Genomic DNA, 27,138 nt, shown 5'->3' with positions numbered 1-27,138 from the left:
GGATGTGGAGTCTCGCCGCACGCCGTCCCCGCCGGCGTGGCCGGGGACGCCTCTTCCGGCGCGGCGCGCAGTGGGTTCCGGTGGCGGCGGCGGCTCTCGCGGCGGCGGCGGCGGGAGTTGCTGTGTCAGGACGGCCGGGCGGCTTCCCGCTATGGCGGGCGAGGGTGGTGCCTACCGGTTAAGCTGCTCCCTGCTGGGGCACGGGCAGGACGTGCGGGGCCTGACCTGCGGCCTCTTCCCACCGGGTGGTTTCGTCTCCGTCTCCCGGGACCGAACTGCGCGGCTCTGGGCTCCCGACGGGTGAGTGCCGGCCGCCGAGCTGGGCGGCCGCTCTGGACCAGGCTCGGCGGGACCCCTGACACGGCGGATGGCGGCCCGCCGCCGTCCCTGGGGCTGCCGACGGGGCTCGCTCGGGGAGACGGCGGGCTCTAGCTGGGCCCGGGTAGCTGGAGGCGCCCTGATGAGTCTGCGTTGAACATTTTTAAAACAATCTCTTTCCTTGCCCTCTCTGAGCAGCATCCTGGCTTGTATCAGGAACAGTGTGGGCAGCAGGAGCAGGGCAGTGATCGTGCCCCTGTACTCGGCACTGGTGAGGCCGCACCTCGAGTACTGTGTTCAGTGTTGGGCCCCTAAGTACAAGAAGGACATTGAGGTGCTGGAGCGTGTCCAAAGGAGGGCAGCAAAGCTGGTGAAGGGTCTAGAGAGCCGGTCTGATGAGGAGCGGCTGAGGGAGCTGGGGTTGTTTATCCTGGAGAAGAGGAGGCTGAGGGGAGACCTTATTGCTCTCTGCAACTACCTGAAAGGAGGCTGTAGCGAGGTGGGTGTTTGTCTCTTCTCCCAGGTTACTAGCAATAGAACGATAGGAAGTGGCCTCAAGCTGCATCAGGGGAGGTTTAGATTAGATATTAGGAAAAAATGTCTTTACTGATAGAGTGGTCAGACACTGGAACAGGCTGCCCAGAGGCGTGGTGGAGTCACCGTCCCTGGAGGTGTTTAAATAACGTGTAGATGTGGCACTTCAGGGCATGGTTTAAGAAGCCTGAGAGTGTTGAGCTGATGGTTGGACTTGATGATCCCAGAGGTCTTTTCCAACCTTAATGATTTTATAAATGGAATATGAACAAAAAACTACACAGAAAATTTAAATATGCAAAGACATTGGAAAAGGAAATAAAACCCCAATGTTATTTTCTCAGATATCCTTGTTGTACAGGGTTGTCTGCACTACTATCCTACAGGATTTGTCTTTCTGAATTCACTCAGTGAATTTTGTAGCATATCATTATGACAAGAAGAGGTACTGCTAAGCAATGCAAATAGGGGGTGATGGAGATATAAAGTATTGCAAGAAGCCACAGGATGTATCCTCTCACGTATCTATTATTATAAACTCTATTCTGAAGTTGCTAGGCATGGATATTCTTTCCACTGCCTTCTGGTGAAATAGAGGTAATTGGCAAATCTGCCTGAAAGCTCACATGTCTGTTTAAGTTGATCTCTGTAGCTCTGCAGCTGAGAGGAAGGAAAACTACTCTCATTAATTGTGTCTTACTAAATCTCTTGTCATAAGGGGAAGAGCTTGTTAAGTTGTATAGAAATATATTGCAGGGAAAGAGGTCTAATTCTAACCCGTAATTTTTCAGGTCTGTGTGAGGAAGTCACAGGGTACCTGTGGGGTCACTAATACAGTGAGGGTAACTTATGCAGAGTAATTGGTAATAATTATCTCTTTCTCCTTTGAAGATTCTGGGATTACAGTAGGCAGGGTTTAGTGGGTAAGCAAGCTGCTGTATGTTATTTATGTTATTTAAATTTTACAGGAAGGTATGTTACCTTTATTTGTTTTTTGTACCTCCAGTAGAGAAGACGTTTTAGAATTTAGAAGAGCATCGTGATCTCCCTACATATTCCAAGTTTTCCAAGCATTGGAGTGTGAAGGATGACAGTGTGATATGATATGGTTTTTTTTTGTTGGGGTGCGGGGGGGTGTGGGGGCGGGCGTGGGGGGGACGGGACAGACACCAAAACAAACAGAAAGAAAAAACCCGGAACCAAACAAACACCACCACAATGCACACATTTATTGTGTTGGGATAAGTAGCTTTTTCCAGTTAGTGCTGTAACTATTGAGGCTGGATCATGTTGAAAAATAAGGATGCTGCTTGAGTCAGTTATGAACCATTTAACTATTAAACCTCCATAGTGCTCATAATTAAGAGCCAGTGAATAGACTGTTAGGCCTTAAACTTTCTGCAATTATGTGCTCTGTTATTTCAGGGTGTATTGGGATACATATTTGAGTTGTGAGACAACAAAAGATTTCATAAAGGCAAACTGCAACTACCTCTGATGAAATTGGGCACAGCATTTTCCAGGGAGCAGGGAAAAAAAAAAACCTAAGTCCTTCCAGGCCTACCATTACTTAAAAATGAGTGGAAAGCTTTAAATATTGCTTACTGGGTGGGAATGCTGAGATATAATTTTTCTCCTACGTTTTTCATTCTTTCTAGGTAATCCATAGTATTTATTCAGGACAATGGAAGCATAGTTATTATTTCAGGATTTGGAGTGTAAAACACCTGTTGTATTTCAGTGCCTCAGATAAGTACTGTTTCTGTCATGACTCTGAACTGATTATTGTATATGTTTAGTCTTAACAGGGGTTTTACTGAAATGCACTGTATGAGCGGCCACTCAAATTTTGTATCTTGTGTGTGCATCATACCTCCAAGTGACCTCTATCCTCATGGGCTGATTGCAACTGGCGGCAATGATCATAACATTTGCATTTTCACAGTTAATAGCCCAGCTCCCCTTTACATCCTTAAAGGTCATAGGAACACAGGTATGTAGCCATTTTATTTTGGAGTTTGTTCTATAAAAGTTGACATGGTTTGCTAGCAAGAAAATTAAGTTGTTATAAAACTCAGTTGTGACTTTTTCGTTATTTAACATAGCAGATTTTTAATTACAGGCTCTGTAAATAGGACTTTATAATCTCAATTCATGCAGTGACTTCATTGCAAGGACCTCCAAGTTTACACTGATGAATGCCTTGGCTGACACATGGGAATTTACATAACGATTACCCTTTTGCCAAGAGTTTGATTTTTAAGACGCAGTTAACCTGTTCTCTGTGTATTAATTTTTATGTCTAAATTGAAAGCAGTACAAAAAGTTAGCTTCCTAAATAAACAAATTTCACTGCCCATTTTGCTACCTAGATGCTGATCTAATGTTAATTGGCGCTTTAAACACATAGTGAACACTAAAAGCTCACTGCAGAAATTTAATCTCTCATTAGTCAGGTCAGTGCAACGTGACATTAAACCAACTCTGCGTATCTTTTCTTGAGCGATATAACAAAAGATTCAGCAATTTTCATGTTAGCACACTAAGTTTATCTTTTTGTGAGCTGATCTAGTATTTAATAGACCTTTGAACAGTCTAATCATGTAATTACAGGGTGTCAAAAATAAACATGCCAAGTCTTGGAGGTTTTGGGGCTTTTTTTAACTGTGTTAAAGAATGGCTGGGGAGAGCAGTTTGAAAATAACCTGGACTGCTAAGCAGCACCGAAAATGTACTGTTGTATTATAAACATCTTGGCTTTCTCTGAGAGAGAAAGAAAATAACGTCACTGTGTAAGGAGACATGGAGTAGCTTATGTACTTTATCAGAAACCTGGGATGGATGAGTGGTTAAAGTACCATGTGACATTCTCCCTCCACAGGTGTGAGAAGGGATGGGCTGTTCTAGGCAAGTTATAGATTCCCCTACAAAAAAGTATTTGTAGCAATTTTTACAGTAATGCAAAGCATTTAAAAAAATGTAGAATTACATTAACTGTAAAATCTGGTTTTAAAGTGGGGGAAAAAGTAGGACATGACAAGTGACAGGGCTTAGAATACTGTCCAGGTCCCACTGTGGGGTGACAGAAGCAAGAAAGATAAGGCCATACTTTCCTTCAGTGAATGGTGAGATGGACAGGGTACTCTGTTTACTCCTTAGCTCTTTTTGCAAACTTATAACCTTACTAGCACTGTGTGTCTTCAGTTTTATATCTGTGTATTAGTGGAGCATTTGCAGATTGTTTGCTAAATCTTTAAATATTACCAAGTTTCTAGTACTCTTTTGCCATCCAAGAAGATAAGTATTTTTTGTATGAAATCTTGCTTCTTGAGGATATAAAGTAGTACATGTTGATGGAATCTTGGCTTTTGCTGTAATCTTAAATCTAAACCTTTGCATTAATTCCGTGTCTTCAGTGGTTATCTAACCTGTTGTCAATATATTCTAGTCTGAGGAGAAGAGATCTGGAACTAAGGGAAATTTAAAATATGAATGGCAAGAAGATGCAAAATCTTGTAATCTAAGGTGAAGAGATTTTTAAGCAGCTCCTTTCTAGGTTGCAGTGCAACCACAGTTCCAATTAATTTTTCCCGAAACTCCTCAACACTAAGTACTCTACTAATTCCAAGTAAATCTTCTTAAATGCATCCCTTTAAATTGCTGGCGTAAGATTGGTGGCAACGCAGGAAACTTGTCAGTGCTGATTTGAATATTCATTCTAGTTTGCAGCCTTTCGTCTGGGAAATTCGGCACATTGTTAAGTGGATCATGGGACATGACAGCCAAGGTCTGGTTGAATGACAGATGTATGATGACATTACAGGTACAAAGTTTCTCTACGTGAATATAAAACAGGTATTCTAAATTTGATTCTGACAAGTGTAACATGTTGGTTTTTTGCAGGGTCACACAGCTGCAATATGGGCTGTGAAGATACTGCCTGAACAGGGATTAATGTTGACTGGCTCAGCTGACAAAACTATTAAACTGTGGAAGGCAGGCAGATGTGAAAGAACATTCACTGGTAAATGTTGCTGCATTTGGTAATTTCATGAGGGTCATGTGCTCCTTCAAAACACAGAAAAAAATTAAACCCCACAAAACTGTAGATAAATTGAACAATTTTTCGGCAGGATTTCTAAGTGTAGACCCCAGAATCGCATCTCTTTTAAAAGAGTTAGATTTTTTTTTCAGAGAATAATGAGCAATGAATTCCCCCCTTTTTTTTTTTAAAACTGCTCCCATAATGAAGATTGGTTGCCAGGATTTAGATGTGAGCTAAATAGAAATGGCATACTGCTGCTAATGGAAAGAAGATCTGCATTAAAAGTTTTTCTTTTCTTCTATAAAGGACACGAAGATTGTGTGAGAGGTTTAGCTATCCTCAGTGAAATGGAATTCCTTTCCTGTGCTAATGATGCTAGTGTTCGAAGATGGCACATCTCTGGCAAGTGTCTGCAGGTGTATTATGGACATACAAATTATATATACAGCATCTCTGTCTTCCCTCAATGTAAAGGTGAGATTATTTTTGTGATTATTACCCAACATTCTTCCAAAATGAAATAACAAGGTAGGCATTCTGTAGTTCTGTGGAGCTGCCACAACTAAAGAACTTGGGTTACATTTCATTTACTTCTTTTTTAGCATCAAAATTTAAAAAAAAAGCTGTGATTCACTCCAAATCACACCTCCAGCAGAATTGCTTTGGCAGTAGGTGAGATGAAAGGTCCTGTGTTAGGCCTAATTGTAAGGCTTAAGTGAATCTTTGGCAAAGCAATAGGCAAAACTATCATGTAGGTTGCCACCTGTATTTCAGCATTGTTACAGAGTACTAAAACGGTAACGCATGGCTTACCAGTTTGAGATAATGTAAAGTTAGATACTTGCACAGAAAGTTTTCAAAATACATTTCAAATGGTTTGGGTTAAGAATTTTGTGTGGGGCTTAATTGCATTTGTTTTCAGAGTTAGAGGTTTAGATGTTCAGAACTAATTGCAGACAGTTGCAGATGCAATTCCAAGTCGGTGATCTTTGTGTGGTGTATGGGACACTTGCACATTTGTTAAACAGGTACAGTGCATGCATAGTAGTGGATGTGTATATCATAATTGTCTTATGCCTTAAAATTCCTCTTTGAGGAGTTCATAGACTTCTGAGAGTGCTTTATGCATGTATCCTGAAAAAGCAGGTCTACCTTGCAAAAAATTTTAATTTAAAACAAATGTGGAACTATGCAAGTATAGTGCAAGATAAAACAGTGATGGTTACAAAATTCTTCAAAGTTCTTTAAACTCTTAAAAGAAGGAAGGAATCTTTTTTTTATCTAGAGTACGTTTTCATTCCCTGGCTTGCTGCTTAGCCTGCAACTTATGCACTTTATTTTTTCTGAGAGGACAATGTTATGGTTTAATCCCAGCTGGCAAGTAAGAGCAACACATTTGCTCAATCACTCAGCTCCTGTGGGCTGGGGGAGAGAACTGGAAGGGTAAATGGGAAAAAACTCATGGGTTGAGATAAAGACAGTTTAATAGGGAAAGCAAAAGCCATGCATGCCAACAAAGCAAACCAAGAAATTGATTCACTACTACTTAGCAGCAGGCAGGTGTTCAGCTGTCTCCAGGAAAGCAGGGCTCCATCATGTGTTATGGTGACTTGGGAAGACAAACACCATCACTCTGAACGTACCCCCTTCTTCTTCCCCCAGCTTCATATGCTGAGCACAATGTCATATGGTATGGAATATTCCTTTGACCAGTTGGGGTCAGCTGTCCCAGCTGTGCCTCCTCCAAACTCCTTTTGCACCCCCAGCCCACTCGCTGGTGGGGTGAGGAGCAGAAAAGGCCCTGGCTCTGTGTAAGCACTGCTCAGCAGGAACTAAAACATCCCTGTGTTATCCACACTGTTTTCAGCACAGATCCAAAACATGGCCCCCCATACTGGCTACTGTGAAGAAAATTAACTCTATCCCAAACAAAACCAGCACAGACAATTACACGGTAGCTGTCTTTTAGCTCTCTTCTTGCAATTGAGAGAAGTATTAAATTATAAAAAGCTTCTTTTACTGTTCTGATGTTTAGATACCCAGTTGCAGAACAGCACCTGGTATCACAGTACACTAAAATTATGCTTTAAAAGTTTTTATATTTCTTTCTTTTCAGATTTTGTTACTACTGGAGAGGATAGGACTCTCAGAATCTGGAAACAAGGGGAATGTGTTCAAACAATCAGACTCCCAGCTCAGTCTGTATGGTGCTGCTGTGTGTTAGACAATGGTGACATTGTAGTTGGTGCAAGGTATCCAGGTTTTATGCTCAGTGTATTTTTAGATGTAAACCTGCAAACCCTTGATGAAATTACAAGCATCATTCTAGATACAATTACAGCCATCAAAGCGTGTGTGTCAATTAAATTTAAACACGTGCTACACTTGATCCAAAAAGTCATTTTGTGATGTGAATTGCAGGGGTAGAGTGAGCTCTCTGAGAATGCGGTAAACCATGAGTGTACTGAGAATGGACTTTCAAGTACTGTATAAAGAACCTTTTTGATAGGCATATCCCATCCTGATTCTAAAATTCTACTACAGATAGGGTTACCCGCTTAAGTCTTTCTCTGGCTGTTCTTAGTATGAGAGCAAATTCCTTTCATAAAAATAATTGGGAGGGGTTGTTAGAAATAATGGTGATTTCTCATTACGTAGAAGTTAACATCAGAATGTATGTAATAATTCTGACATGTAAAGTAGTATTTTTGTTTGAATGTTTTCCCTCTATTCAGTGATGGAATTATAAGAGTGTTTACAGAGTCTTTGGAACGTACAGCAAGTACTGAGGAGATACAAGCTTTTGAAAATGAGCTTTCCCAATCATCCATTGACCCTAAAACTGGTGATTTAGGGGATATTAATGCTGATGACCTTCCTGGAAGAGAACATCTTAAGGATCCTGGTAAGTTACTGTACTTTTGTCATTTTAGAGATGTCTCAAAATCTTGGTTCTGAGGTACTGAAACTCTTGATAGTTTCCAAAATTAAGGCTTTGATCACTGTCAGCAGAGTTCCTGAAGAAAACATCTTAGTTTTGCTCTACTGTACTTTCATTGATTCTTTTGGAGGTAAGACTCTAGTTTAAAATATTTTTTGTAGCCGAAAATGGTAAAAAAATTCTTATGAGATAATCTAGAAGGTAGAATTCAGGATGCTGCAGCACGTTCAAGATTGTTTTGGATTGGTTTTGGATCTGTTATGTCAGCCGTGCCAATAGTATATGAGACAGTAATGTAATCTGCAAAAGGACTACTGAATGTGAAATTATTTTCTAAAAGAAAAGTAGATGCAAATTTCAAGCTGAATACTAAAGCAGAAAAAATAGTTTGATTGACTCAGCTTACATTTCCCAGGTAGTTGAGAGACTACTGAGAATACAGTGGAAGCAGTAGTAGTTAAGATTACTCTTAAATAGACAAATAATTATCCCCAAGGCGAACCAGTGACCTCAGCCCTTGGCTCTCATCAGCAAGTGGCGTATATCTGACAATCATATGTAGCTTCCCATCTTGTTAGACCATGGGAGAACATCACCTTTCTTGATTGTCACCTCCCTGGGAAAATGGTAAACTTTTGAAATACTTGACTTGAGGATTGCTTTTGCAACTTAGCCTGGGGGCAGATACCATAGCCATAATTGTGAAATGCTGTTGTCGAGATTCTTGCTATTCTTGTGGTGACATGTAGCATCTAGTTACTTCCTGTGCTGTGACTTTAAATGTTGGTGAACTATCTTTTCATCTTTAAACTTCAGCACTATTTGAAGACTTTTTTTCTCTCCTAAAGTAAATCATATTCTTGAATTTGTTCAAACTCTTAACACTCCCGTCTATAGGAACAAGAGATGGACAGACACGGCTTATTAAAGATAATGGGAAAGTCGAAGCGTATCAGTGGAGTGTTAGTGAAGGAAGATGGATAAAGATTGGCGACGTTGTTGGTTCTTCTGGAGCCACACAACAAACATCTGGAAAGGTTTTATTTGAAGGAAAGGTATATGCAAACTTTAATTGGTTTTATTTCTTCCTAAGTAAAATGCTTGATTTCCCATTAAAAATGTATTCCAGTCTTTGCTTAGTTAAAATATAATTTAGAAAATAAGTACTTGGTAGTTTTCTGTCATCTTTGATCTATTAAAACTCAAAGATAGAAGTATAAATAAGTACTGCTTGCTTCATTTTTTTTAAAACATATTTTGTGAAAAAGCAAACCAATGGAGACAAATTATTGTAGAGAAAGGTAAACTTCTAGTAGAGAAGTCATCAAGTTCTGTAGTATTTATTGCTGATAACTTGAAAAGCTAGTTTTAACTTCATTTCCAAAGGAAGTGAACTGTACAATTTATAATGCAAGACTTATCTAAAATATTAGCTACCAAGCTTTCTGTACCCCTTTTCTGTAGTAAATTTTGAACTTAAAGACAGGTAAGCTGAAAAACGTTTCCTTTTCTGTGTATATTTCAGTGAAGTCTCTGTCTAGCACCACCAGAGAAGGAATGCCTTTGAGACACTAATTTTCTCTCAGATGGTTTAAAGAAACCTTATGAATTTGTTTTCTAGTATTAGAGGTGTGCTTTTAAGACTGAAGTTTTTTGAGGCATCTGACTGCCCGATAGCTTTGCAGGCAGCCAGAGCTGTCCATGAGAGTTGCCTGATGCATCTGTTATATTGTAATAAATCTGTACATGCGTTATCATGATATGATGTTTTATATGCTATTGTTGTTCTGTCTCTTCTTGAGACAGAGAATTATTGAAAACACAGGGTATGGTTAAAATATTTTTTTATTTGCAGCCTGTGTAGGAGAGTATTATTGTTACAAATTGCAAGTAGCAGTATTAAAGTTTTCAGCTTAGTCTTGGGCCGTTTTTAGTCTACATTTGATACATCCTTATGTAAAAAGTGCTGACAAACTTCTAACTGGTTTTTATTTTAATCCTGCTTAAAGGAATATGACTATGTTTTCACTATTGATGTAAATGAAAGTGGGCCTTCCTACAAACTGCCATATAACATCACTGAAGATCCTTGGCTGACTGCGTACAACTTCCTGCAAAAGAATGATCTAAATCCTATGTTTCTGGATCAGGTGGCCAAGTTCATCATAGACAACACTAAGGGGCAAACACTGAGTTCAAGTGCTCAGTTTTCAGATCCGTTTACAGGTAAAAGTTTTAAACTTAAACAGTGACATCAGTCACTCTTCCCAGTTTTGTGTCATCAGCAAAATCGCTGAGGGTGCATTCTGACCCATCTTCCAGATCATTAATGAAGATCTCGAACAGGACTGGACACAGTACTGACCCCTGAGGTACACCAACAGTGACTGGCCTCCCAACTAGATGTTGTGCCACTGATCACCACCCTCGGAGCCTGGCTGTTCAGCCAGTCTTTAGTCCACCTCACTGCTTGCTCAGGCAGACTTCAGTGTCGTAGCTCCTGCACTTCTTGTACAGGACTTCTATGGCCTTGAATGATTGAGGGCAAGGCACAGATAGATTTGGCAAGAAAAATACGAAAACTTGATGAACTTGTGAAGTATTTGTCAGAACATATTTTCAACAAAATTTTTAGTCAAGCCAGTTATATTATTCAGTGTAATCTTTTTTCCAGTGGAAGAAAACTCCACTTTTCATATTACTTTAAGAGGTGGTATGGGGCTGTTAAGGAAATAATAAAAATGATAAATAATAAAATACAAAACTTCCGCTAGAGAATGAACTGAAACTGAGTGAAATACATAAATTACCCTTTGCCAGGCAGGAAATGGAACTAGAACAAGTTAATTACTTGTAAGCTGAACCACGTTAATCAATTACATCCTGATTATCATTTCCAAAATAAACCATTTGCAAATGACGTGTGGAACAAAATGTGAATAAAATAATTGAGATAAATGTTTTTCTTGCAGTTAGCTAGAAATGTGAATACCAGCTGTTAATCAGGTTTAGATGCAACTCACAGAGCTGCAGTCATCTGAACTTACGCACGTACTTTTTATTTGGCTGTGTCCACATGTGTAATTGTGTATGCCCCAGAAAACAAATTGCTGACCCTCAGATAATTAGGATGAATTTGTTCAGCATCAGGAGACTTCTGTGTGGATAGGATCAGACTACTTATACTGCTACAAGAACCAATTAGACTTATTTGATACTTGGCTTTATTTTTGAGCTGCTTATTTCTGAAAAGTATTGACATTTTAATAACATCAAGCTATGTACAGTAGTCACTGCTTTTCTTAATGTTTCTCTAGGTGCTGGACGTTATGTTCCAGGCTCTTCATCTGGATCAAGTACAACAGCTGCAGCAGATCCATTTACAGGTAATGTAAAATTAATAGTCTATCTTGCTGGCATATAAGGTGCATATTTTATTGTGTCCAGTTGCAGTGTTCAGCTCCAGACCACTGTTTGCAGTTCTCAGTTTGGGGCAGTAGTGTGGGACAGACTGATGAGATGGACTCTGCCACTGTCAAAGCAGGTCCAGATCTCTTCAGCAGAGGAGAGCCCTCTGCTGTCTCTTCTGCCTCATGTCACTGTCCTCCACAGCAGAGGATTAAGGTCTTAAAGCTTATGTTTTCTCAAACTCTCACATGCATGGCCAACACAGGAATGGGTATATTCATAGAAGTAATTTTCCTTTATTACTTTTTCCTTATTATGTGACCTTTATTGGTACCTTTCACCCTAAATTTTAGATTCTAACCCTCCCCAGCATAGCCAATTTAAAGGCTTCCTCACTAGTTTAGCAAGCCTGTTTGCAAAGACGTTCCAGCCCTGCTTTGTCAGGCTTATCCCATGCCTAATTAGTAGCTCTTGCTGCTCAGAGAGGGTCCTGTAGTCAATAGATGCCAAACTCCTGCCTGCAAAACCAGCCATGCAGTGAGTTGCTGATCCACTTGATGAGTCTGTTTCTACTCAAGTGTTTTTGATTTCCTGGCAGCATCAAAGTAACACCACCTGGACCATTCACCTTTTCCCCCAGGGCTCTCTAATCACTCTTGGTACTCTCCAGGACTTCCTTGGTAGGATCATTGATGCCCACATGGAAGAGCAGCAGGGTAACAGTCTGAAGGCCAGGCAAGGTGTGGCAGTCTCTCTGCAGCATCCTGGCCTCCAGCAGACACAAACTTCCCAAGATACCGGGTCATGTCAGTAGACGGGTGCCTCCAATCACTGCAGGAGGAAGCCTCTCACCACTACTGCTGTCCTTTCCCCTTTTTGCAGGCATGAGGTGCAGTCTCAGCTGGCTCTGATGCATCCTCTATTGGGTATTTGTCCACACCAGTGTCAGGGCGCTATGCCTGTTCTGCAGTTCCACATATACAGGTGGAGCAGAAGCCTTTGTGCTGTTGCCAGAAGCCACGGCCTTCAGCCTTCCTATCTTGACAGTCTTTTCTTTGTTCCTGTTCTACTGTGGTCTTCAGTTGTGTCTCCTCCCTTGCGTTGTGTGGCTCAGGCTATGGTCTCTGCAGATTCAAAGACCCTGCAGTTCCTTCACCTGAGGACTCAGTGCCAGAGTGCACCTCCCACAGGAGAGGCTGCTGCTGGCCCCAGGCACAGGGAGAGACCAGGCCTGGGCAGCTGTGCCTTTCCCCTGCAGCTTGTCATGGATAAGGTATCTGCTGTATTGAGGGCCTTCATGCTAGTGGGTGCCAGAGACCATGCCAGAATGTCTCCCAGCTTGGGTCACTTAGCTTGTGAATGCCATCATCACCACCAGCGGCACCAAGCAGAAGTGTTGAAGACTTCTATTTAATTCCTTTAGTGCAAAATAACACCTTTAATAGTGATGTTTGAAAACTAGTACCTAGTACAGGTATAAGCTACCTCTGTACTGGTCATGGTGTTTAAAAAGCCTAATGTCTCTGTTCAGGTGCTGGCCGCTATGTTCCTGGTTCATCATCAGATGCAGTAGCTCCAGTAGGTGGGGTTGATCCATATACAGGTAAGAGATGATGCCTGCTAATGAAGAGCATTGCTGATCTTCTGCTTTGGCTTTTCCTTTGACAAGGATTCTATATTGATGCAAATTTATCCTTCATTAAAAATAGTGAGCTGATTGAAGCTGCTTATGCTCTGGAAATTATTCAGAAAATAGGGATAACAGTGCCTCCCTTTACATTTAGGAATTGTGCACAGAAGCTTTATAATATATGATAGTAATTTGGTTTTGAGAGGATTTTTGGTTTCCTACTAGTTATGCTGTTGGTCAAAAAAATTGATAGATGTCCTTCATGGAAATTACACTCTGTCAGCCACTAAAATTCACCTGTGATTCTAGGAAATCATTATAGGTCATAGATGAAAACTTTTTATTACTCTTTTTCTTAAGAGATTTCAGTCTACTATTGCATCTGATGTAACTTGGTCATATCTGCAAATCTTTCAATATATAAAAACTTAGCCTATTCATTATGAAAATAATCAAACATTAAGACTTTAGGGGCAGCAGGTATCTTTGTTCTAAAATGACCCCTTGCTACTTTTCATGTCTCACCTGCAATACCCATTCCTATGAATGACTGTGTATATAGTTCATGTAATCCAGAAATCACTGTTAATAATTTAGACTTGATAGTAAATTTTTTACATTGGGGAAGAACAGTTTGTAAAGGTATTGATTTAAGCTTTAACCCTTGAATGTAAAAATAATGTAAAGAATGACAGCTATTTGCATAAGCGTTCCGGTTTTTTGTAAGATTTTTTTGAGTAATGTCCAGCAGGAGGGACTTACTGGTACATTATTGTTCTATGTCAGACACTTCGGTACACAGTTGAACTTTTTGTATTTCCTTCATGTAGGAATGGGTGCCTACCAGTCAGCTGCAGCAAAACTTGAAAATATTTATTTTCCGAAGAAGGATGCTGTCACCTTTGACCAGGCCAATCCTACACAGATACTGGGTCAGTGTTTTAATTTCAAGGATGGTTTTATTTTTTATCTGTCTGAAGTAACTTCATGTTTGGGAAATCACTTAGCTTTTTGAAAAGATCATAGTTTTCCTACTGTTTTTTGGTTTTGACCTTTTAAAATTACATTCGTCATTTTAATGGTGCATGTATTTGAAGGCTTAGGAGTATGAGTGAATTTCACAAGAACTCTTATCTAAATATAGGATATTCAGGTTTTTTTATCCCTCAGCTTATGTCCGCTGTTGTTCAGCATCTTTTTTTATCAAGCTGGTATATTTGAATACTGTACTTTTTTTCAAATAGCTGCTGGGTACACAGGTCATGTGCAGTCCCTTTCTGCTCATGAAAGTTTATTTCACCAGATAGCCAGACGGTGTAATCTATGAAGTTTTAAAGTAAGGCATTCTGCAGTTTCATAGGCGGTAATAGTCACTTCAGTGTTTAAGCAGAACACTCTCCGTAACAGAAAAACAGTGTACAATATTTAGTAATTATACACATTTTTGGTAAACATTATTATTGGCTTGTTTTTCCCTCTCTTTTCCCATGTTTCATTCCTATTCTACTCTCTCTTCTTCTGTATTTCATGTAAATGTTCCACAGAATTTCTACCCTATTTCAGTCACCACTTTATTTCAGTATGTTTTTGTATGGTGCCGTAGTACTTCTATGGGTTTTGTGAAACTAGTGTGTATTCACAATGTACCTGCCTTGAAGATCTCCAAATCAAAATTCTTCCAGTTCCTTCCCTCCCCTTTATATACATAGCTTCAAAATGTTGTAGTTGTTTAGATAGTCTGATGAGGAAACTTAAAACAAGAGATTCTGCTTTTTAGAAAAAGTATACCTTCACCTTTATCCAACTTTTTGAAGAGCTCAGGCTCCTGGCCTTACAGTCATGGAATCACAGAATAGTTGGGATCATCTTGTCCGGCCCCACTGCCATGGGCAGGGACACCTTCCACTAGTTCAGCTTGCTGAAAGCCCCATCCAACCTGACCTCAAACACTTCCAGGAATAGGGCATCCACAGCTTCTCTGGGCAACCTGTTTCAGTGTCTTTTAAAATCAAAACCCCTTGTCCTGTCACTAAAGGCCCTGGTAAAATGTCTGTCCCCATCTTTCTGAGAAGCCTCCTTCAAGTACTAAAAGGCCGCAATAAGGTCTCCCCAGAGCCTTCTCTTCTCCAGGCTGAACAACCCCAACTCTCTCAGCCCTTCCTTATAGGAGACATGTTCCAGCCATTTCCACAGTCATTCTCTGGACCCACTCCACCAGGTCCATGTCTGTCTTGTGCTGGGGACCCCAGAGCTGGATGCAGTACTCCAGGTGGGCTGTCATGAGAGTGGACAATCACCTCCCTCAGCTTGCTGGCCACACTTCTTTTTATGCAGCCCAGGATAGGATCAGCTTTCTGAGCTGCAAGTGCATATTGCTGGCTCGTGTCCAATTTTTAATCCACCAGCATCCCCAGGTTCTTTTCTACAAGGTGCTCTCGATCTACTCATCGCCCAGTCTGTACTAATCCTGGGGATTGCCCTGGCCCAGGTGCAGGACCCTTGTACTTGGCCTTGCTGAGCTTCATGAAGTTTTCATAGGTCCACTTCTCAAGACTGTCACGGTCTCTCTGGGACCCTCTGGGGCCTTCTGTCTGCAATATTTCTCTTCTATGGATTGTTCAGGTTTCATTTTCCATTTAAAAATACCAGTCAGAATCTTCAGTAAGCCCCGTTCTGTTTCCCTGAATTTTCTCACTCTGGTATTTGTTCTGGGAGAAGGTAAGGCATTCACAAACTAGAACATTTCTTTCTGAAGGTTGTTGCTAGTAATAGATTTAGCCTTCTTTTAGATTTGCATGGATTTTAAAGTAAAATTTTGTCCAGAACTTACTAAAAGGGAGAAGAGCAAGACTGGCTGACCTTCATTATCCTATATTATAGCTAAGCAGAGACTTTTACTTAGTCTTAGGAACATACTGCATCAGTTTTTGTCCAATATTCTTAAAGGATAACTGTATTAGTCATAGGCTTAGTGGGTTGTTTGGTTTTTGAAGCTTAGTATTCTGAGTTTCCTGCAGTTTTGTAACAGCGCATGGTTAAATACACTTGTAAATATTTTGGCTCGAGTGGGATAGATTAATAGCTGAATGTTTGTTTGGTTTGGGAGGGTTTTTTTTGTAAGAGTGCCACAGTTGATTTTTGTGCATACTATAAAACTCATAAGGCTGTACTAATGTAATGTTGCCTGCTTGTGTGTTTATTGATGTGGCCCTCATCAGTTCTGGAAGAACCATGATTGGCAGGTGCCAGATGCTAGATCCATTTTAAGCAAAATGCTGTACATGAAAATAATGTACCAATCCTTTGATATTTTTAAATTGCATTGAAATTTGAATATAGGACATAGTGCAATCATATTTTGCTTCTGACACTTAAATAATAACAACAGAAAAACTGTGATCACGCTAAGAACATATACTTTCTGTATTGTTTTTACTACCTAATAATAGAAAACAGCAGAAAAGAATCATATCTCAGTTTTGAAAACTAATGGTCTTATGATGCTTTTCTGCATTTTTCCTGGCATATAGGCCAAGAAGTGAATTCTGAATCTTTGTTGCAGTATTAGAGGGGGCTTAATAGTAGCAATCATTGTGATGATTAAAAACTTAAGATTAGAAAGGTGATGGAACTGGGAAAAGTAATGTTTAAAAATCTAAACATAAACACACACACACACACCAAACAATTAAAATAGTTGTAACTTGTTTGTAAAGTGCTTTTGTAGTGTTTCATTCATGATGTGGATTTGTGAAGTTCTAATGTCAGAAAGCCATTCATCTGCTATTGGTCTTACAGGCAAATTAAAGGAACTTAATGGCAATGCAACTGAAGAACATAAGCTTACGGAAGATGACTTGATAATCCTAGGAAAGTTAATGTCTGCAACGTGCAACACCTCTGCAGAAACACCTACAGCACAGCAACTTGAGACTCTATGGAGAGCAGTTAACTGGCCAGAAGGTAGACTCTTGCAATTATTTTTGTACCATCACCTCATCAATACCTCACCATGAACCAAAAGTCTTGTTATGCTGGCTGTTACACAGAGTCTGTCCCAAAGAGTTTATAACCCAAGCAGAAACCAGAAGATGATAAACTGCTGCCAATAGCAGTGATCAGTAGCAGGGGCAGTGGCATGAATTGCAAAATTGGGAATTGGTTGCTGGCACAACAGTAAACATAAAGGAGAAACTTGATATAAATGTCAGTCATGGTTATTTCATTAGCAGGAGCATGCTCAAGAAAGAGGTGTGAGGCTTATATGGAAATAGAGCAAAGTATGAGGTTGGAGTCCTCAGTTGTTGTCAAATGAGAGATGAAATTATGGAGATAAATTATTTTTAAAAAGTCTCAAAAGTAGCTCCTCTTTAAAATGGTAGAAAAGAAGCTAGGTTACTGAAACTAGGTTCTGTGATCAGAACTGCATTACTGAAATGACATCTGAATGAATACAAGTGGAGGTGATGCAACTTCATTTGATATTGTATTATCGGCACTGATGGATTGGAAAGGCTATTTTGATTGTTACTGCACATTCTGGAAAAAATGGATACATTCCATATACAAGTATCTAAATATACAGTTAAAATGGACTGCTTTCTTGAAATTGCAGTTAAAAATTCAACGGGAAGAATATTTTGTTGTTAAAAATTCATGTTTATTATATAACATCACTTAATCAAACTGCTTTGCATAGCTAGGAGCTGGTGATGGCTCATGTCTTCATACCTTCAGACTCTTTGTATCATACCAAGCGTTAATTCTCAAGATTCTGCATATCTGCAGGAAAAACTGCTCAAATAGCTTCGCAGATTCAGCTTTGATTTGGTTGTAAGGATGAGATACAAGTAGTAGACACAAGGAGCTAGGTATGTTTGAAGTTTGGTAAAGTGGACGGGAACTACTGAATAAACTCATTAAGTTCAGTTTCTTTATAGTGATTTCCAGCTGATGAGTTGAGGACATTTTTTTTCCTTTGCAAATTATATGTCAGAGTTGAAGGTAGTCTGAATTTTTTTTCTTATTTTTCTTTAAGCAGTTTTGTAGCTACACTAAACTGTAAGATATGGAATGAGGACAAAGGGAGATGCCTGTGTAGGGGTGTTCTGTCACTGAGAAGCTTTCAAAGACCTTTTTGGATTAGTTATCATATTTTATGCTTACTTTCAGTGTTATCAATTAGAGCTTTTAGGAAAGATTTTAAGATTTTTTGCAAAGCACTGTTTTTATCTTAAATTAAGGAACATGTTTTTTGTGGTTAATTGAAGTATCACTAGTATGGGTTTGTCAATACTTGTCTCTATGAATTTCAGACAACTTGTCTTTACTTGAATCTCTTCCTGCATGAAACTGTTACTGTCTGTTCCCAGAGCTAGGAGTTTAAGAATATCTGTGTCTGAAAGAAACTCACCAATACATTTATGCATAATGCAATATTAACTTTTTTGTTTTGTTTCTTAGATATTGTCTTTCCAGCCTTAGACATTCTTAGATTGTCTGTCAGACATCCCACTGTGAATGAGAGGTTCTGCAGTGAAAAGAATCACGTACAACTTACCATCCTTCTCCTTAAATTTCTGAACCCTAATGGAAAGCAAGCAAACCAGCTGTTGGCACTTAGAGCTCTTTGCAATTGTTTTGTCAGCCAGGCAGGCCAGAAGCTCATGATGGAACAGAGAGGTGAAATCATGACACAAGCAATAGAAATGAAATCGGGCAATAATAAGAACATCCACATTGCTCTTGCCACACTGATGTTGAACTATGCTGTATGTTTACATAAAGCCAACAACATTGAGGGCAAAGCTCAATGTTTATCAGTAATCAGCACAGTTATGGAAGTTGTTCAAGATCTTGAAGCCATTTTTAGACTGCTTGTGGCTCTTGGGACACTAATCAGTGATGATACAACTGCTGTGCAATTAGCTAAGTCTCTTGGAGTTGACTCTCAAATTAAAAAGTATGCCTCTGTATCAGAACCGGCTAAAGTAAAGGAATGCTGTAGGTTTGTTCTTGATCTGCTCTAATTGTTTGGTTTTCTTAGCACTTGGGGGAGACACACTGTATGCAGAAAAAGATGCTTTTGTTCGTATTTTGTCACAACTATGATGGAAGAAATACTGTGGATGATTTAAACTTGATTTACTGAAAGATCAGAGCAAATAAAACTTCTTAAACTGTCATTTGACTGCTTTTCTGAAGTTGATAGTGTACAGGAACTTTGCAGGATGTCTTTCTGACATAGCTCAGATCAAAATAATCACCAAGAAGTCAAACCATCTCAGTACTTAAAAGTGGCCTAGATGGAAATGTAGGAGATGGCTGTGATTCAGTGACTGTCAACTCCGACACCCATACCAACCACATTTCTATCTTTCAGCACAATAAGTCTGTTTCTTGACCGTGGTTTTTGTCAGCAGAGAAGGGGCCCTGGGAACTGTTAAGCTCAGTGGTGCTTTTTCACAGTCTTATTAGTTAACATTGGTTAGTATTAACCCTGGTCAAATATCCTGGTAAGGAAATGGCATTTTCTGCCTGCTTTTTTTTCCACTTCCTTTTTGAAACCTAGCTGTTTTATGGCTCTTACTGTTTTTAATCTAGAATTAGGTGACTTTTTGAGGGGTAGAATCTTTAACTGCCGTATAAGTGTCATGCTTCACTGATAAGTTAATATATTGTAGCTTGTAAAATGGCTTGAAATTCTACAAAAGCTTGAACAGGACTTTTAACTTGTAACGACAGGAATACTCCACCACTTGATAGCTAGTGTCTTACTGTAAAGTATGTTGTAAACTATTAGATGATTTAAAAAAAAAAAAAAGTCATCTTGAAGAGTGGGAGAGAAATTTAGGCACAGAGAACAGCCTAAGCAGCAGAAACTGGAACAGGCTTCTGAGAGAGGTGGTCGATGCCCCAAGCCTGTCAGTGCTGAAGAGGCATTTGGGCAATGTCCTTAACTTGCTTTAACTTTTGGTCAGCTCTGAAGTGGTCAGCCAGTTGGAGTGGATGATTGTTGTAGGTTCCTTCCAACTGAAATATTCTATTCTAAAATGTACAAATGTATAGTCAAGTTTTACGAAGTAGTTTTAACGTATAACAACTGTGGTGACTATGAAAAGGGAAAATAATACTTTACAGCTATTCCAGCAGATCCAAGATGTTCAGCTCAAAAGGGGAATGTTATTTCCTACTATTCCTGCAACTGATACACTGTAGTTTAGAATTAAGGTGAATATTCAAATTACATTTTTCATTAGACTAATAGAATGGAAAACAAGAAAAAAATTTGTCAAGCTTTTCTGGCATATGATGGCATCTTCATCACATGATACCTGCCTGCCTCATCTGTGGCAGATGTGAAGGATTTTGTGAGCAAGAGCTCTTAACTTTTTTTGCTTTATGTAACTGAACTGCCTGAATTAGTACATTATTTCCAGCAAACCTTGTTTCTCAGACCCTTAGTTGCACGCTTGTACTGCTACACTTCTGATGAATTTCCACATATATATCCTCGCAACAGTCTTGATCACGGCCTTAGCCAGTATTGCTCATTTGATCCATTGCAGGTTCACGTGTAAGGCAGCCCAAGAGATTATTCAGGATTTACAGTGCTTAACAATAGACCAACCCCTTCCTGGGAAAACGTCTGAGAAGCTACATTTAGCAAACATGTCTTTGAAATGATGTGCCTGTCTGTTGAATTTTGGTTGCCTACTATACATTTGTTCTTGAAGCTTTAGCTTTTTAATGTGCTCTTTAACTGTGTTTGTACATGTGCTATTTTCAGAAATCTATACTCATCTAACTTTGGTTTTGTTATTGTGGGATCGCTCTGTTACAGATTACCCCTTTATGTGAAAAGTGTCATGACTTACCAAGACCAAAAACTTTATATTAATAAACTTATTCTGGCAACACCAAGAAATGGTATATTAAGAGATACTACAAAATTAACTTAAATTTGCAGGGAAGTGATGGGGCACAGCAAAAAAATCCTTTATCTGGGGACTGCATCACTACATGTTAGGCAAGATATACAAAGCAAGCTAGGATCTTAGAGAATGTTGTAAGATGTTACAATAGGGTTTTTTTTGTTTTTAATAGACACAGAAGCATCTTGGCATTCTTCTGCCTTCATGTATTTGTGCAGTAGCTTTCAGTGAGGATTTTCCCGAGCTAGCAAAACTGAGTATGTGCTAACACAGCTTGGGTGCAAAAAGGGGAGAAACTCGCATCATTTGCAAAGCGGTGGACATTCTTTTCTGTCTTCTAACATGTAACAACTAAATATCCACTTTTTGTCATATTATCTGGAAAACGAATAATGGCTATTGCTCGTTTTAAGTGGCACTGTTCAACTCTGTTGTGGTACACGTAAGCATGCATGTACATAAACACACAAATATATGTAAGTGTACCACAAAATCTGCTGCTGACATCACCAACAACTAGAAAACCTTAAGGATGTCACCAGGATGAAGTTTTTGTTTCAGTGAAAGGATGTCAAATCTATGCCTAGGTAATGTGCCAGACAGGAGGTTGGTCCATGGTGTATGATCTATTGAGACCAGAGGACATTGAAAACAAGTATGTGCCTAGCACAGAACTCAGAGCTGGCTCCCTATCTACAGCAATAAACCTGAAATAAGTTGATCTGTGTGCTAAGTGCTCCAGATTTGATTCATCAGGTGACTAGTAAAAGTATGTTTGAGAGATCTCAAAAGCCCCTTGAAAAGAAACTTTCTTCTGCTAAGAATTCAAAGCTTCTCAGCAGATGATATAATTCTGCTGGCATATTTTTCTAAGCTAGAATGGAAGCTCTTAGAAAGAACAGCAAACAGCTTGTAGTAGCACTTCACATTAAACCTTTGTTGTCAGGCCTGCCTTGGGTTTTATGAAGTGGAAGTCCTTGGGATCTACTTAGGCCAGAACTCAGCATACAGTATAAAATGCCTTACTAGGGAACTGAATGAGGAATCAAAACTGACCTAGGTCAGCACCAGCTGCTGTACTTGCCAAGACAAATGGAGGCTATAGTCACACAGAATCAGAATCGTAGAATGTCCTGAGTTGGAAGGGACCCACAAGGATCATCGAGTCCAACTCCTGTCCCTGCACAGGACAACCCCAAATTCACACCTTATGTCTGAGGGCATTGTCCAAGTGCTTCTTGAATATCGCCAGGCTTGGTGCTGTGATGCCTCCCTGGGGAGCCTCTTCCAGTGCTCCACCACCCTCTGGGTAAAGAACCTTTTCCTAATACCCAACCTAACCCCCCCGGCACACCTTCCTGCCATTCCCTCGGGTCCTGTCACTGGTCCCCAGAGAGGAGAGATCAGCGCCTGCCCCTCCTCCTCCCCTTGTGAGGAAGCTGCAGACCGCCATGAGTCCTGCCCTCAGCCTCCTCCAGGCTGAACAAACCAAGTGACTTTAGTCGCTCCTCATATGGTTTCTCCTCTAAACCCTTCACCAGCTTCATGGCCCTCCTCTGGACAGTCTCCAGTAGCTTTATACCCTTAATGTACTGTGGCACCCGACACTGCCCACAGCACTCGAGGTGAGGCCGCCCCAGTGCAGAGCAGAGCGGGACAATCCCCTCCCTCGCCCGGCTGCAATGCAGGGCTTGATGCACCCCAGGGCACGGTTGGCCCTCTTGGCTGCCAGGGCACGCTGTTGGCTCATGTTCAACTTGCCGTCGACCAGAACCCCCAGGTCCCTCTCTGCAGGGCTGCTCTCCAGCCTCTCATTCCCCAGTCAGTATGAACATCCAGGGTTGCCATGTCCCAGGTGCAAAATGTCCTTGTTAAACTTCATACAGTTGGTGATTGCCCAGCTCTCCAGTCTGCCCAGATCCCTCTGCTCTCAGGAGTGTCAACAGCTCCTCCCAGCTTTGTGTCATCAGCAAACTTCATTAGTATTCTTTCAAGTACTGCATCCAAGTCATTAACAACGAGATTAAAGACTACCGGCCCTAAGACGGATCCCTGAGGAACCTCACTAGTGACTGGCCGGGACCAATGACTGCATTGTCTTTCAGGTGTTTTTCAATAACTCCCAGAATAATCTCCACAATTTTACCAGACATGGAAGTGAGACTGACAGGCCTGTAGTTACTGGGATCATCCCTGTTGCCCGTCTTGAAGACTGGGACAACGTTTGCCAGCTTCCAGTCAACTGGGACCTCTCCAGATTCCCCAAATCATTGAAAATCATCGAGAGAGGTCTCGCTATGACATCAGCCAGCTCTTTAGGTACCCTTGGATGAATCCCATCAGGCCCCGTCAACTTACAGGGATCCAGCTGAAGTAGCAAGTCCTGCACAGTTTCAGGGTTTATTAGGAGTTTATACTTCCCACAGTCATGGTTCTCTAGTCCAGGGCTCTGGGGGTCCCTGGGCCCACCATCAGTGTTGAAGACCAAGGTGAAGAAAGCATTAGACGCCTCTGCCTTATCTATGTTCCTGCTTGTGAGGTGAACATTCTCATCAAGCAATGGGCCAATGTTATTTCTAGCCTGCCTTTTGCCATCAATGTATTTTTAAAAGCCCTTGTTGTCCGTCACAGTACTGGCCAGCTTCAAGTCTAATTGAGCTTTGGCTGAACTTACTTCCTCCCTGCAGTGGCCAACAGCATCCCTATAGTACTCCTATGTTGCCTGACCTTGCTTCCACTGGCCATATACTTTCTTTTTTCTTCTTACTTCAAGAAGAATATCCCTGGTCAGCCAGCCTGGCCTTTTGCCTTGCCTGCTTGAGCTCCTACACTTTGGAATACACATAACTTGGGGTACATGAGTCAGAACATTTCTGTAATGATTATTATTGTGATACACTTTGCTCTTATCAGGGCCTAATCTTAGCAAGACTTAAAAATTAGTCATGTGCAGGTTGCAGACAGAAATAGACTAACTTAAGTCTGCAAACCTATTTAATTAAAAGCACTGTACATTGAACAACACATTCACAAATTGTTGGATGCAGTCACTTCTCTATACATGCTAAAGTAATCAACTATAGACGAGTACTACCATAGATCAGTACTAACGAGGTAACTAAATGCTTTAGGAAATATTATAACCTGCTGGTTCCAATGGTGTAAAGTTTTTTATTTAAAAATATTTAAACTGTTTTAGCTGAATTTGATCCATTACTATATAGTGTGATCACTTTCCTTTTTTCCTCTCTCTCTTTAAACTATGAACAAATCCAAATGCTAGGAAGTGCTGAAGTTTCCCACCTTTTCTAAATGACTGTGAAATTAAATGTTCAGCAAGAAGATGCCATATACGACTGCTGAAAGCCTAACGCAGCATGTGGGTGTTTTCAGATTTCCTATTATTCCAATGGATTTTTGATGTTTATTGACCACAGAGATTGAACTTTCCATTTTGGTGGGAAATTTTTTTCTAGACTTTCCAATTGTAAAGAGGAATTTGCAAATGTGGACCAAGTCACTGTTGATCTGTATCAAACACATGGAGAAAAGAAGTATTAAGTATGAACTACCCCTTTTTGACAGTGAATTTTGAAGCCTAACTGTGGCCACATAAATGCCAATATTATTAGAAATTGTTTTATCAACATACCCATTCTTTGAAAACATAGTCCACACAAATAAAGGTGCAGGCTTTGTACGAAAATAGCAGCTCAGGCAATTATTAGGTATTTGATTATTCCTGATTCATCTTTAACCCTTGTCCTGTTTGCATGCCTAAGCATATACTGCTTAGCGTTTTTATTTTCTGCATCATTGCTCAAGGGATCTCATTTTCATGTCAAACTTGTACAGGCCTCATCAACATTTCCTAATTACATTACCTCTGCCATCTTCAAAGTTCACTAAGGCTGTCATTTTGTGATGATATGTGTTAAGATTTATTCCCATCCATCCAGGTAATCTAACAACACAGACTAAGTGGGATTTACTCTGATTCTGTGACTGCACATTATCTGATTCCGCAGGGACTCACGCTTAATGAAAAAAGAACAGATGATTTTGGTGCTGCTGCAGCCAAGAAGGCCAATGGGATGCTGGGTTGCAGCAAAAAGGGCATCACTAGCAGAGAGAAAGAAGTCATCATCCCGCTCTACTCAGCACTTGTCAGGCCACACCTGGAGTCCTGTGTACAGTTCTGGTCCCCGCTATACAAAAAGGATGTCGACAGGCTGGAAGGGGTCCAGAGAAGGGCCACCAAGATGATCCGAGGACTGGGAAGCTGCCATATGAGGACAGGCTGGGAGAGCTGGCTTTGTTCAGCCTTGAGAAAAGCAGGCTCAGAGGGGATCTCATCACCAGGTACCAGTACTTACGGGGCAGCTACAAAGAAGATGGAGACTCCCATTTTACACGGAGTCCCATGGAGAGGACAAGGGGGAATGGACACAAGTTGCTTTTGGGGAGATTCCGATTGGACACGAGAGGGAAATTTTTCACAGCGAGGACAGTCAACCATTGGAATAATCTCCCCAGGGAAGTGGTTGACTCGGCCACGTTGGACACCTTCAAGAGTCGTCTGGACAGGGTGCTGGGCCATGCCGTCTAGACTGTGCTCTTCCCAGAAAGGTTGGACTAGATGACCCCTGAGGTCCCTTCCAACCTGGGATGCTATGCTTCTGTGATACTTAAAAAATTCTTCTAACAGTTTTGAAAACACAATGTCAACTGTGTAATTATGGACATCTGTGTACCCTGGTTTTTATTTTTGGGTAACTGATACCTGATACCAGCTTCAAAAGAACATTCGGCCTCCTCTAACTGAAGCAACATAGCTAAGTTTTGAAATACTTGGAATACTTTATGAATAAGGTAGTCTTAGAACTTGCTATATGGGATTAGGTAGAAGGGAGACTGGAGACACTGTATCCTTGAGTAGAATAAGGGAAATGTACTAGAACAAGCTAGTTTAGTATCAGTAAGAATTGTGTAACCAAGCCAAAAACAAACTGAGCATATGCTGCCCAGAGACTGAGTTCAACCAGCGGACACGGTGAGGAAGACTATCAACGACCACCAATGAACATGAATGTGCATGCATTAGGGACATTTGCATATATTAATGAGTTCCAAGAATAGTATATGACAATAATTTCCTAGAAATCTAATGAATGTGTATATTTTGATTGCATATAACCCCTGTAGTCGAGCAACTTGGCGTGCACACTAGGTGGAGCGATCCCCTGTGCACCTCGCGCTGCAGTAGGGAATGCCTGCTTTCTAAAACTACAAATTGAGTTTTAGAGGGTTCTTATATTTGCCAACTTATGGTATCATAGCTCTTTAACCTGCATTTCCCTCTATAACTAATCTTGGCGTTGGTGGCTGAAGGCTGATCAGTGCCTTACTGAAACGCAGAGTGGTCATCTGCATTCAACAGCAGTGATTCCTACTTGCTTGCATCCCATGAAAAATAATTTGTGTCACACTTCTGCAATACTTGTAAAATATCACAGAAAAACTAAATTTATTGTTGACATTATCTTTCAATGGGATATGTATATTTGATTTTTCGTTATGGATATTTACATGCTTGAACCATTTTTAATGGAAAACCCCTCTGCAGGAGTTATCAGTTACTTCGATCAAATCAGTAAGAAAAAGTTTCTGGGGACAAAAGGTTACATGAGAACCGAGTTAAGGTGATTACTGTGATGCGTAACTTGTTGCTTAAAGCTTCATACCAGAGGCTCAGAACAGCTGCTCTACCAATTTTTAAGCAAGTCTGAGAGGTGCTTCTCTGGCACAATTAATTAATTGTAATTAATTTTAATTAAGTCGAATGTCTCTCTGCTGGGCAGACAATATGGACTATAGTGAAGCCTAGAACTAGACTAGACAAATCAGCATTAAAGATTCTCCCCCAGGCAGAACATTTTACAAATCTATTCAGATGTTTTGCAGGTGCCACTGAGCACAGTGGCAATGTTACCCCGATAATGGAGTTTGCTTGGATTTTGTCTGTCATCCACTTGGCTTTCTGAACGGCTTCAGACAGGATCTTTCGTTCCAAAGAGCTGCCAAAGGAGGAGAATGAAGGTCCCCACATTACCTCAAACGTATGTATTCTTCTTGGATGAAATGGAATAGGACCAGAGTTAGTAGTAGTTAAGAAAGGATCACAGTTAGGAGTGGAAAATAACACCTGAAAATTTTAGAATATTCAAAGCAGTAAATAACACTTAGGCTGGATAAGAGGGTATTAGCAACGCATGCCTCACTAACGAGTACTTCCTCAAACAGGTACAAATCAGTAGGACTGACAGTC

General features: G+C 40.5%; 1 protein-coding gene across 2 annotated transcripts; it reads left to right on the top strand.

The window, feature by feature from the left end:
• Window positions 1–47: 47 nt before the first annotated feature.
• On the top strand, window positions 48–19,061 carry PLAA (phospholipase A2 activating protein). 2 transcript variants are annotated; one of them, XM_075078744.1, is made up of 14 exons: window positions 48–300; window positions 2,652–2,845; window positions 4,575–4,675; window positions 4,756–4,876; window positions 5,204–5,371; window positions 7,014–7,149; window positions 7,633–7,802; window positions 8,736–8,893; window positions 9,848–10,064; window positions 11,156–11,224; window positions 12,778–12,849; window positions 13,707–13,808; window positions 16,675–16,839; window positions 18,340–19,061. In XM_075078744.1, the coding sequence occupies exons 1-14, from the start codon at window positions 152–154 to the stop codon at window positions 18,903–18,905; spliced, it is 2,388 nt and encodes a 795-aa protein (XP_074934845.1). In that variant the 5' UTR covers window positions 48–151; the 3' UTR covers window positions 18,906–19,061. The 2 variants fall into 2 exon arrangements, with proteins under 2 accessions (XP_074934845.1, XP_074934846.1); XM_075078745.1 differs by lacking the exon at window positions 48–300 and adding an exon at window positions 4,301–4,377 and having other exon boundaries at window positions 2,726–2,845.
• Window positions 19,062–27,138: the final 8,077 nt, after the last annotated feature.

This window comes from Phalacrocorax aristotelis, chromosome Z (assembly GCF_949628215.1).
Source record: "Phalacrocorax aristotelis chromosome Z, bGulAri2.1, whole genome shotgun sequence".
Taxonomy (NCBI): Eukaryota; Metazoa; Chordata; class Aves; order Suliformes; family Phalacrocoracidae; genus Phalacrocorax; species Phalacrocorax aristotelis.
Note: the sequence above shows the minus strand (reverse complement) of the source record. Positions and strands in the feature narration are given on the sequence as shown.